This window comes from Echinops telfairi, unplaced genomic scaffold, assembly GCF_000313985.2.
Source record: "Echinops telfairi isolate 266 unplaced genomic scaffold, ASM31398v2 ScPeMD7_443;HRSCAF=831, whole genome shotgun sequence".
Taxonomy (NCBI): Eukaryota; Metazoa; Chordata; class Mammalia; order Afrosoricida; family Tenrecidae; genus Echinops; species Echinops telfairi.
In genome coordinates this window covers 62,160,514-62,174,241 of record NW_022104341.1, presented here as the reverse complement: position 1 = coordinate 62,174,241, position 13,728 = coordinate 62,160,514, and the positions used below count along the sequence as shown (strand labels likewise).

Here is a 13,728-nt window from a genome sequence, read left to right as displayed (position 1 = left end):
GAAACGATGTACAAATGCGCTTTACACAATTGATGTGTGTATGGATTGGGATAACAGTTGTATGAGCCCCTAATAAAATGTTAAAAAAATAAATAAATAACAATAAAATGATCTTAATAAAAAAAACCAACCCAAACCTACAGACCTTTATACTGCTTAAATTCTGCATCATTTCCACGATACTTTCTGATGATTTCTCAACTTCAGATATTAACATCATGAATCTATAAGCGAATGGAAAATACCATTTAGCAAGAGTAAGCCTTTGAATATGGCGAGTCATTTTCAGAGCTACCATTCTTTTTGAAGGATCTTAGATTCAGTTCTCCAATTTTTTTTATATTTCCAAAGTGGTAAAAGATGTAAATGTTCCTCCATTCCTTAAGTCCTTTACAGACATGAACTATGTAATCAGCTCTCAGTATGAGCATTGTATTACTAATTGCAAGGTCAGCTGTTCACACCCACCCGCCCCGCCTCCAGATAAAGATGAGGCTGTCTGCTCTTGTAAAGATTAATAGAAATAATAAAACCTATTTCAAAATCTAGTGTATGATTTACACTCACAGCACATCTCACTTTATATTATTCACATTTATCTTTTATTTCAAGTACTTAATAGCCACACAGGGCTTGTGGCCCCTGTTCTGGACAGCCCATATCTATATTATTAACTTATGGGATGTGACTCATCTTACAATTTGTTCTAGATCTTACTACTTTCTGCTCTTTTCTGGACTGAGGTCTTTCAGTGTTTTATTTGTAATTGCTATGCATCCCTGGGGGGTGTACTGGTTACACATTGGGCTGTTAACCACCAGGTCAGCAGTTCAAAACCACCAAACGCTCTGCTGGCGAAAGACGGGCTTTCTATTCCCATAAAGAGTTCCAGCCTCAGAAACCCACAGGGGAAGTTCTAGCCAGCTCTATAGAGCTGCTATGAGTTGGCATCAACTCAATGGCAGTGAGTTTGCTTTGGGGTTTGGTTGTGGGGGGTCAAGTTGTATGTTTTTCTTTATGTGAAATCCAGGATAGGTAAGTCTACAAAGATGGTAACTGGATTAGATGTTTCCTGGGGTTGTGGTGGAGGAGCTTTTGAAGCTAATAATGGTACACGAATGAAGAAATTGTTCTAAAATTGGTTGTGGTGATGATTGCACAACTCTTTAACATGTTTCAACCATTGAACTGTGTGGTATGGGAATCATATGTCAATAAACTGAAAAAAAATTATGAGAGAAGCAGAAATACTATTTGAATGTGTTTCAATTTTATCAGGACTATCCATTAAAATTTTTATGCTAACAAGAAGGCAAATCTCCACATCAGGTTAAATTTTCAGAGATAAGATACACACTATATGTTTCAACTAAGGGTGTAATTATGTAACCAAAGGATAGAGAACAATAAGCATACTTAAACAATTATGTAAGGATATTAGAGACACAGCTTTTTCCCCTTTAAAAAACTTATTTTTTTATTATGCCTTTTCACTTCAAAGTCATCTGATTACTTAATATCAAGACTTCAATTTGAGAGATGGAGTTATAAAAAAAAAGAGCCCAGTCTGAGGATATCCTGTTTTCTCTACACGATGCCCAAACCTATCGAATGCACCCCGGGACGTAAAACTGAGCCCAGTAAGTGACTCTGCTCTTATGTATTAAAAGGCTTTTGGCCTTCGTAGGGCCTCTTTATTGTCTTAACTCACACCTTCCAGGAACTAACTGGTGATGCTTCTCTGAAAATCATGTGGGCAGGGTTAGGTCCTGCAAGACTACCATTCTGAAGGCTCCTGAAAGTTCTGTTCACATAGACACAATGTTAATGGTGTCTCTCTCTATTGAGTTGTACAACGTAGCACTGTCAAAGGGCATACCAGCAATCCTTTCTCCCGAATGAGGATGGTCATTGGGGTGCTCAGCTAAGCCCCCAAACGGTTTTTGATAACCTTGCAGAGCAGTCTGGACTTGGGAGTTATCTGGAGAACATGCTTTTAAGACATGCCTTTGCGACGTTTGCAGGGAAACTTCTTGGCTCACTGCAGAATCAAGTGGGCTAGAGGGCATTCTATCTTCTCATTTGTGCTTACTTTAATTCTTTCTCCTCCCCTCTTTCCTACATGAATACCCTTGCTCCCATTTCTGTCAGTCGAATTCATGCACTAGTTTTATAACTGTCATCCAATTGCTAAATCCTGAGAAATTCAAGAAATATCTCTCTACATTTTCTGACTCGGGGGAGAGGCTTTCATAATCTTTAGAGAGAAATTCCTTGCTGAGCAGTTTCTGAGGAAAATGTGGCTGCCACTGTCTTCATCCCAGACAAAAATGGCAATCTTCATAAATATTTAATCCCACATGTGCTAGAAAGTGGATTTTCATTGCTGCTGCTAGCCTTTTATCTATATTTTTAATACATGGTTCTAGTAACACAGAAAAACTGGTTAAGCCTCTTTTAAATATGAATGACTGAAGATGGGCCTAATTTAGCTAAGACAGGAAGGTGGGCTTATGAGTACAAACTGGGGTCCATCTCCATAATGAAAGGAAGGGCTGAGATTCAGGAGGGCCCCCAGTCCTAGATCACACAAGCAGTCTGTGATGAGCTGCTAAACTACCCAGGGACTCTGGAAAAAAGCCTAGTCGTCTGCAACTATAAAGATTACAGCCAAGAAAACCCTATGGAATAATTCTCCTCTAACATCGTGGGGTCACCAGGAGCTGGAACTGACTTGAGGCAATGAGTTCAGTTTGATTTTTTGGTAGTGAGTGTGTAGTAACATTCAATGAGATGTTAATGTGCATTTCTCTGGTCCAGCACCTTCTCATGCTTACTGGTAACATGGACAGCCTTCCTGTGAAGGGTCAGTCTTCTTGCCCAGTTTTTTCTTGAGTTGCTTTGCAAGTAGTAATCTTGCCAGAAGAAAACATAAAATGTTATGATCATTTAAAAGTGATCCACAAAAGTAAAATTGCTATATGGATTAAGACTGAGCAATTTTATAATGAGTGGAAAAATTATGAGAAACGCACTTTTCATATATTGTAAAATATCTTGGCTTATATTTAAATCCACTAACATTTCTAATTCTAATAAATTCTAACAACTCATGGAATGAAATACTTAACAGGAATCTTTAGATTGGGAGAAATTTGCTAAGTGACTGCTAACAACAGTTTGGCTCATTCCTTGCTACTAGGAAGCTCATTGTCCTGGGAGTTCTTGTTAAAAAAATCTGGAACTTAGGGCAAATTAGTGGGTTTAGAAAGAGAAAGCAGAAGAAACTATAAATAGCTAATGGAGAGCTGATTCAGGAGTAAAGCAACAAGTATGGGATGGCTTGCTTATGTAGTAACTCTTTGGCCCTAAAACATGTCCTTCTATATGCCTCTTATTTCTAAACTTATTACACTTTAGTTGTTTGAATCAGAATTTATTTGGTTTAGTAGGAATCATCTTTTAAATAAAAGATTCTCTGTGATTCATCAATTGTTACTTGGCATTCTTTTTCGCTGTATATCCTTTTGTATAATTGAGGTTTTTATTATATATGTGTATTATCTAATTTTAAAAATTAAGTAATCAAGTTATAAAAAATGCCCTAATACTTCATTGTGATTAGTCCAAATGAGGAACTGGGAGCTTTGACAGGAGGATGGAAGGAAACGCAGGGTTGGAAAGACTAGAGCTGATGAAACCCTTGGGAGTGTGGGTGCATGGCTAGAGAAAAGAACTTCTCAAGTATATAAAGGGCACACTGACTGAGGTGGAACACTCCCCTCCATCCTGACTGAACCTTAAATGGCACTCAGTGTATCTTTTAACCTTCAAGGAGAAGGATCAACATAATGGCTGTGACAGTGGGCTCAAATGTAACAACAGTGGGGAAGACCACGCTGTGTTTCATTCTATTGTACACGAGGTTGCTGTGATTCAGAACCAACTTCAGAGCACCCAACAACTCCTACCACTGTTTAATACTATAGTTCAGTTGTATAATGAAAATAAACTTGTGGCCTGACCTGAGGTCAGAACTACAAATCATGATACAGTGTGGGAAAAAGTATTTGGAGCTCTATTCCGTGATTGGGGCGGGAGCAAAATCACAAAACATAACCACAACCCATTTCTAGGTCAGCGAAGGCATGTAACAAAATAACCATAAACTCCTAGCGGGTAGAAGCTTCAAGATGGTAAAATGTGAAATGCACAGAAAATACTGGTCAAATGGTAAATAGGCTAAACACTTTTGGAACTACGTATTTGGAAAATCCAACAATCTTCTGCTGAATTCAAACCTTGTGGCCTCAGTGGGGAAACAGAAATCCTCTTTCCTGAATACTTGTACATATGTAATAGTTTTCTGCAGATAATGGCACCACTCGTAGGCCAATATGAAAACATTAGAGTACTGAACAGGGGAGTCTTCCATGTTCCTCTAGGTCCTTACTCTGTTAACTTCTCTGTGCTCCCGGCTCTTCCTTGTAGCAGCTATTGGTAGATATCATGGTTCAGTAAAATGTATTACCTCTCTGTTTATGTTAATCTGAAGAGGCTATTGTGCTCACCTTACAGTAAACCTTAAGATGGTCTCTTATAAATAAGTTTGGAAAACCGGGCCCAACCCTGCTAATTTGCCATACAGTGAGGGCTTGCATTTTGCTGTTAATGTAGGAAGCTATGCCACTGGTGAAGCCCAAGCAGAACTGTTGGATGTTCCACTAACTGCAAGGTCAGGAGTTCAAAACAACTAGTGGCTCAGAAGGAGAAACAGGAGGCTATCTGCTTCCATAAACATGTGCAGCCTCTAGAAGCCTGGAGAAGATTTACTCTGACTTGGAATTGACTGGCTGGCACTGGGCTTGGTTTTATACCACTGGCAGTTGTAATACCAGAGGAGCACCCGTGGTAGACAGGTTTCAGCAGAACGTGCAAACTAACATAGACTGGAAAGACAACCTGGTCATCTACTAGGAAATTAACCAGGGGAAAAACCCCACGAATCGCAAAATATTGCCTGAGATTTCTAGTTGCTTACTTTGGCTGCTGGAGAAGGAGATCATGCGAGAGACATCCTCAATGAAGTGGATTCACCACGGCCTTCAGCAATGGCCTCAAACAGCAGTGCTCATGGGCAAAGGGCGGGGCCAATGTTTTACTCTTTTCTGTATGGGGTTGAAATGAGGTGGACCTGACTCAAGACAACTTACAAAAACGTCATTACCTCAGAATACCAGGTCTTTTACTTTCTGAAGAACGAGAACAACTCAGGGGTGTGTTCTTTTCTGTAATGAATGATTTCCCTTAAGTTATCACATTTATCAGTGTGAATCTTTAACTGTAAGACACATATGAGTACTACTTCAAAATGAACCAACTTACTTGTCGTTTGATGTAGACTTCTTTCTTCTAGTTAACCTGGAATTGAGGTAATTTGCTTTCCCCCTCTTTCCTATATGTGTGTAATAAATAGAAGAACACAGGTTAAAGAGAAATCCTCACATTCTGAAAAGAATTTAGATTGCCAAATTTTAAATAGAAAATAATAGAGGGGAAAAATGAAAGACAGGTAGGAAAAGTATTCTGAAATTTCAAATGGGGAAAAAAATTTTTTTTTCATTCTGACAAAATTTTCAATAATGATTTTTATTACATTTCTCATTGTTATTCACAAAACCATTTTGCTTTATAATCTATAATTTCTGATGGCATAATGTGCCATCAGAACATGGCACATCAAGGAGAAAATCAGAGAAGCCAGTTTGATTACATGATTTAAAATATATTAGCTAGATAAAATATCTTAAAAGCTTCCAGTTTTCATGATTTTTTCCTCAAAGTAACAAGAAATTGGTAATACGAACAAATAGAAAATGATGCGTTTCTAGTGATATCACCGTCAAATGGAGCTGCTTGTAGGGATAAAAGGATCTGGCTCCTTGAATGTGTATTTGCAGTTTTGCATTTGGATCCACACGTTTATTCTAAGGAACTTGGTGGCACTTTGGGTTCTGCATTGGACTGCTAGCCACAAGTATTTATTAAACGTTCACAGTGAATTCCATCTAACATGCTATGTACGATATGACCAGGTGTCCATTTACTTGAATTCATTAAAAAATAAGTATACTCTTTTAATCTAGAAATTGTGAACCAGAGAAAGACAGGACTTCTCCTCTGGCAAAGAGTTGCAGTCCAGAAGCTCACAGGGCAGTTCTACCTGTCCTACAGGGTCGCTATGAGTGGGAAATGATTTCATGACAGTGAGTTGGGTTTTTTGGTTTTAGTTACAGAAAATAGATCACCCTTAAATCTTTTATTATTGCCCCTGCTTCATTCTCTTCTGTTCCCTCTTATGCAACTCCTATCTGTCATATGTTGGCCCTTCTTATTTTACCCATTACTTTCCTTTACTGTTTTAAACATGTACTACGCCCTTTTCTCTCTGTGCTATATCGCTACACTCTGGGTGACATCCTCACATGCATTGTCCAGTGTACAAGAACTGATTAATTATACCAAATTTTCTGTTTAACCTATTCTCATTGTTAAATAGTAAGTCTGATGTTTTTTTGGAAGTGAACATAAGACTTACCAGCCCTCCTCTTCTCTTAAACACTTGGTAATTTGGAACAATTTGTTAGACGGTAGGGAAGGCTATCGGCACACTATATAACTCTCAGTTCTCAGAGCTGGAGCCAGTCACTCCATGTTAAGCTGGTACATCGGCTCATGTTGAGTACAAGTGTAGGGGAGACACAGAACCAGATTTGTCTTCCTTTTGATAACTATAAATTAAATATTAAGTCTCTGCTGAAAAAGTCCAAATACACTGTACTTTCAAACAAAATGCACATGCCATCTACATTTGCCAACCATTTCACTCCCTTCTTTTTCTTAACCGTAAGATGTAACAAAAACTGGCATAGCCACCCTTATGATGAAACCACCTCCCAGGTGAGGCAGCAGATGGCAAATGTAGAAGGTGTGTGGCATGTATGTAAGAATATGGTATATTAAATACAGAAAAAATATGACGGAGGCAAGAGAATTGCAGGTGGAGAGACCTGCAAGTGCAGGGGACTCAGAATGAGTCCGGAAGAGCCGCAGGTCGGACGGCTAGCGGAGCACAGACACTGGGAGAGCAGGAGGGACGGAGGCAGAGGAGGTCTGAGCCACTAGATTACTCCTGGCCTTAAATGTCATGGTGGAAAGTGAGTAGCAGCACATAAAATATCCTTGAAATGTTATTTACATAAAAACTCTTATTTAGATACAATCCAAAAATATGTTTTGTACAATATTTTAAGAGTGGACCTTGTTAATATAGCTATGGCCTCATATAGAATTTAAATTAGTTCATAAAGTCATGTTTTCTTTGGAACTTAGGTCATCTTAGAAGATGTCTAGGATGACATATTAGGATGAGCAACGAAGTGATCACAAATCACATCATCGGGTATAGAATTAGGCATCGTATTCCTGTATTTGAAATGCTGTGCATGATATATACATATTGAAGAATATATAAAACATAAATATACAGTTTAATAGATAATTATAATGTAAACCAGTAAAGCTATCGCACAGGTCCAGAAAAAGAATACTGTCAGTACCTCAGACACCCTTGCTATATGACTTTCAAAAGAGCTTACTTAGTACTATAACCTGTAATAATTACCACCGAAATGTCAACTTCAATCATGTGACCAATCTTTTTATGGGCAAAAGGCCTATTCCCTTAAGTTCATATTTAATATGGAAATTGAGTATATATCCACTTAAAATCTATTCACATTTTAGTATAGAAATATTCAATACCTAGGGTATTTTAAATTATAAATAGAAGCATTCCAGGTACATATTAAAAAGAACTACGTAACTTGAAAATGTATGTATTTGCATACAATTTTGTGAATGAAATTCTACAAGTAATAGCTTTAAGGAATATAGTAATGATAAGACAAAGTCAAAATCATTAATGATCTTTTAATTTAAAAAATGGTAAAAAGTTTATAATCTCATGATGTGTTTCATTTAAACAAAATCAGGTTAGATGAGGAAATTTTCCCATTTCTCTGTAGCCCATAGTATGTGTTTAACATTTAGTACGTGTTTAACAATAAAAGATAAATTAGGCAATCACAGCATACATAAATCATATTTTATTAATTTGAGCATGCTTAAAGTTCTGTAAAACTATGAGCCACTGGTTCATGACCTCTTCAAATATTAATTAACTCTAGATTACTGTATTTTAAAAAATACATAACCTACCAGATATAAAATTACAAACTACCAGAGTAACACATACTATATATACTTGTGGATAAGCCGAGTTTTTCAGCACATTTTTAATGCAGTTTTTGTGGTAAAATTAGGTGCCTCGGCTGATATTCACTTCAGCTTATACTCGAGTATATATGGTGTTGCCAAAATTAAGCAAACAATTCTTTACAAAATAAATAACTTTGTATTAAGTGAGTCTTCCTCTAATGGATAAGTCCATAAATGTTTTGCCAACCCATTTAAAATAGTACAGAGAAAAGAAGGGAATAAAATACAACAAATAAAGGAAGCTATATAAAGATATACTACATGTGGATAAACCTAAAATGGACAACATGGCTAAAAATAACTTTTAGAACTATCACTTGCAAACTGTAGTGCAGCAGTACCTGAATTATGTGCCCTTTAATTGATGCACATGACAGATAGCTTGTTAAGGGGCGTATCTGTAACCAGTATAATTGATAGTAGCTGAAGGCAGTCAGGCCATAATTTTTACTTAATGGATAGGACTGTAAGGGAACAAAGTCTGCAGTAGCATTTTAAAATAAGTGCCTAAAAAGTTTACATTTATGTCTACAGTGTTATCTACATTCTATTCTAGCTGTTTCTACATTGAATTCTTTTTGAGAAAAATCAGCTACAGCCCATTCGTATATTATTAAATCAAAATCTTGATTTTTCCTATTAGCTAGAACAATCTTAAAATAAGTGGGAAAAGATGTTCAACTAACCATTTGAAGACCCACTTCTGTGTTCTTGTTTTTCAGACCTTGTGGGAGAAGCAAATGGGCTTATTTGCCAGGTCCCAGTTGTTGGAGAAAAATTTGAAAGACTTTTTTTCTTCTGGATGTTTGAAGGCTCAAATGACTGTAATTAAGATAATAATTTGGAACAGAGATACTCTTGATTAGTTATAGGTCTTTAAAATTACCTTTAAGAACTCAGCAAACTTATTCTTTTCAGATTTCAAATATAACTAATTTTCACAATCAAAACCAACAACAGCTTTTCAAGTTATGTACATATTTCAGGCCTCCACAATAATTAAGGCATCTTAACTTGGTATTTACATCACTTTAGCAGTAAACGGCTACTGTCCAGCCATGTTGCGAGTGTTTTGTTTTTTAACTGAGCAGGAAGTGTAGTGATGTTGTGGGGCAGGAAACTCTCAAGGGTGCCTTTTAAGTAGGGTCTACAAGGTGTCCTAAGATCACTCCTGGGTTCACCAAACCGAAATCCCTGCTGTCAAGTCGATTCCAACAACTCGTAGCAACCCTACAGGACAGCGCAGAACTGTCCCTGTGGGTTTCAGAGGCTGCTGATCTGTATTAGTTGCCACTGAGTTGGTTCTAACACACAGGTAGGTACCTTACGCACATCAGCAAGAAATACTGCACAGTCCTGTGCCATCCTCACATGTTCCTATGCCTGGCCCAGTGTTGCAGCCACTGGGTCAATACATCTCAAGAGACTTCCTTTTTCGTTGCCCCTCCACTTTACCAAGCATGAAGTCTTTCCCCAGGAGCTGGCTCTCCTGACATGTGAAAAGTATGTAAGACGAAGTCTTGCTATCCTTGCCTTAGCACTGTGGTCATACTTCTTCCAAGACAGATCTGTATGTTCTTTTAGCGCAGTCCATGGTACTTTCAACATTCTTCTCAAGCACCACAATTAAAAAGTATTATTCCTTCTTCAGTCTTCCTTGTTCATGTCCAACTTTCACATGCATGAGACTCTGGGAAATGCCCTGGCTTGAGTAAGGTGCACCTAAGTCCTCAAAGTAACAACCTTGCTTTTCAATAATCTAAAGAGTGCTGTGCAGATTTACCTAAAGCCACTCTTTCTGATCTCTTGACTACTGCTTCCATAAGCAGTGATTGTGGATCAAAGCAAGACAAAATCTTTGCACATTTCATTATAATATTTGACTGTCTTCTTGAGCTGCCCTTTGACATTTTCTGTTCAGCTCCTAGACTTCACCCTTTCTTCCATTGGCTTTAGCTGCTCTACAATTAAGAGCAAGTTTCAGAGTCTCTTCTGACATCCACTTGGATCTTTTCTTTCTTTCCTGTCTTAGGTTTGCAGTACATGTCATTTTGCTGGACTTTGATTTACAGAATGAAAAGTACCATTTTCATTCTAGTACTTACATTGGCTTTTAGTTCTTTTTTTTTTTTTAAATAGTTTTATTAGGGGCTCGTACAACTCTTATCACAATCCATACATACATCAATTGTGTAAAGCACATTTGTACATTCATTGCCCTCATCATTCTCAAAACATTTCCTCTCCACTTAAGCCCCTGGCATTAGGTCCTCATTTTCCCCCTTCCTCCCTGCTCCCCACTCCCTCATGAGCCCTTGAAAATTTATAAAATATTATTTTGGCATATGTTGCCCTGTCCGACGTCTCCCTTCACCCACTTTTCTGTTGTCCGTTCCCCAGGGAGGAGGTCACATATGGTTCCCTGTAATCAGTTCCCTCTTTCCAACCCACTCTCCCTCTACCCTCCCAGTATCGCCACTCACACCACTGGTCCTGAAGGGATCATCCACCCTGGATTCCCTGTGTTTCCAGCTCCCATCTGCACCAGTGTACATCCTCTGGTCTAGCCAGACTTGCAAGGTAGAATTTGGATCATGATAGTGGGGGCCAGGAGGAAGCATTTAGGAACCAGAGGAAAGTTGTATTTCCCATCGTTGCTACATCGCACCCTGACTGGTTCGTCTCCTCCCCAAGACTCCTCTGCATGGGGATCTCCAGTGGCCTACAAATGGGCTTTGGGTCTCCACTCCGCACAACCCCCCCCATCATTCTCTGGTTTTAGTTCTTTAATGAGACCAACATATATCCAAATTGATTTTCTTCTAAGCCTTCTAATCTCAAAATTCTGTGTGTGGTACACAGATCTCTAAGGATGTAAGTCATCACTAGCGTTAGTGGTTGGCGCATAAATCTGAGTGATAGTTGTATTGATCGAATTTCCTTGAAGGTGGATAGATATAATCCAATTGCAGATAGCATTGTAGTTCATGGTTGATTTTAAAAGATCTTTTCTGACAACGAATGTCACACATCAATCCTCTTGATTGTGTCATTCCCGGCAGAGTAAATTATGATTTTGTGATTCAAAATGGCCAATACCAGTCTGTTATAGCTCACTAACACTTAGGATATCGATCTTCATGCTTTCCATTTCTTCTTTGACGACTTCAAATTTTCCTAGATTCACACCTCGCCCATTCCAAATTCTGTTCATTAGCAGATTTGTGCAGCTATTTTTCTTTACATTGAGTCATGCCCCACTAGCAAATGAAGATCTCAAAGCCGCCACTCCCACAGACTTTACTCAAAATGATGACTTTTAAGGGTGTAGAAAGCCTCATCCGAAGAGCTCCCAACACTGGGAATCCAGGACAGATCAACTCCTCAGGATCAATAATGAGAGAAGCGACACTAGGAGGATAAGGGGAAGGTGGGGGAGAAAGGGGGAACTGAACACAATGATCGACATAAAATCCCCTCCCAGGGGCACGGACAATAGGAAAGTGGGTGAAGGGAGACAGCTGTCAGTGTTTACGACATGAAAAAAAAAATTTACAAATTATCAAGGGCTCATAAGCAAGGGAGGGAAGGGGGGAAATGAGCTGAGACCAAGGACTCAAGTAGAAAGAAAATGTTTTAAAAATGATGATGGCAAACAATGTGCTTGACACAATGGATGGGTGTATAGATTGCGAAAAGAGCCTCAATAAAATGACTTAAAAAAGAGCCTAATCTGGTTGTATGAACTGCCAGACCAACACATAATTCACTATGCTTGCAGGGCTCCTAGGTGCTGGTTTAAACTACAACAAAAAACCAAGTTCTCTGCCATCAAATTGATTCCAACTCATAGCAACCTTATAGGACAGAGTAGAAGCACCTCATAGGGTTTTCAAGACAGACTGCCACATCTTCTGTGGAGTGGCTGGGGGTTCAAACCTCAAACATTTTGATTCATAACTGAGCACTTAACTCCTGCACTACGATTCCTTAGTGCTGCCATATGCCTTTCAAAGTTGCACATAAGGCTTTGAGAACTTGGGCAATCCGAAGCAGTCATCTATGTAGCTTCCTCCTCTGTGCTCCCACAGACTGCGTATAACTTGTATTGCATTTAACCCATTACAATAACGTTTTATATCTGTCTGCCACTATAGACCTTAAGCACCTTAAATTACAGATCATCTCTTCATCTTTGTGGCCTAAAACTAGAAAATGTTTGGTGAATCAATGACTTAAAAAGATCTGCTTGTTAAATAGACAAGTCACTATAGTCAGAATATATGCGCTTGTGCATTATTTATTCAGCCAAGTGTCTATGTTCCCAAACACTAAAAACCACACTCAATGCCATCAAGTGATTTCTAAATCATGGTGAAACTATAGGACAGAGTAGAACTACCCCTGTGTGTTTCTAAACCTGTAACTCTTTACTTGAGTGGAAAACCTCATCTTTTTTCCAAGAAATGTCAGGTGGTTTCAAACTGCTGCCCTTGTGGTTAGCAATTCAACTTGTAATCCACTACACCGCCAGGGCTCCAGTTATAAGTCATCAGGCTCTGGATGTTGTACTTCAGGTCATCTTGCGATCACAGCGTTGAGAGAACTCCTTCCTTAGCTTTCCCAAGACCTGTCCTCTCTGTAGTTTAGGGTTCTTCCATCATATTCTGAACCTGCCATATCACAATATTCATTGCCACCTCTTCAGAATTCCCCTAAAATGTGTTTTCAATGATTACCGATCATCCAGCATTTGTTACATATTACATATGAATAGATATAATCAAATGTCCTGGCCTCAGAAAGCTTAAACATTAAATCAACACAGAAGAGGGCTTAGGGTAGTACATGTGTAACAGAAATTCAGAAGGAGAAATCAAAGTGCGCTGTAGTCATCTGCTACGAGAGAGTCCTGCAATGTGGAAGAGGAATACTCAAACACGTGACGAGTCTGGGGTCTTAAAGACTTGAAGGTAAACCAGCCTGTGCGATCACGAGGTGTCTAAGGGATCAGGCATCAAAGAACAAAAAATCAAATCATTGTGAATTAGGGCGAGTGCAGATCAGGGACCCAAGACTAAGGTGACCAGATTTTAACATTGGTAAAGTGGGACACCATTGACCAGTGGGGGGTGGGGTGGGGGGTGTTCTTGATTAAAAATTTGGTCTACATGGAGCAACAAAAATTTTCATAGAATGCAAAAATAGTATTGTAATATTTTTTTATTCCAACATAAGTACAATTTATAAATATAATACATTAAAAATTATGTATAGTATTATTTTATTCTTTGGCGTATTTCTCATTGGAGTGAATTTTTTTTAGCAGATTGTTATCGTTTAAAAGGTCATGAAATTTTTCACAAGAATTTGTTAAATTATATTTCA

At 38.4% G+C, this 13,728-nt stretch overlaps 1 protein-coding gene across 2 annotated transcripts in view; it reads right to left on the bottom strand.

Annotated features, from left to right (window-relative positions):
- Positions 1–13,728, bottom strand: part of LOC101640242 (integrin subunit beta 3 binding protein) — a 67,051-nt gene that overhangs the window by 22,987 nt on the left and 30,336 nt on the right. For both annotated transcript variants that reach the window (XR_006680244.1, XM_045292166.1), the window contains exons 3-5: positions 9,027–9,162; positions 5,386–5,455; positions 146–224 (exon numbers count right to left, since the gene is read on the bottom strand). Coding sequence is in view for 1 of the 2 variants with exons in the window: in XM_045292166.1 (XP_045148101.1) it covers positions 146–224; positions 5,386–5,455; positions 9,027–9,162 (285 nt within the window). In the remaining variant the exon portion in view is untranslated. The remainder of the gene's footprint in view (positions 1–145; positions 225–5,385; positions 5,456–9,026; positions 9,163–13,728) is intronic.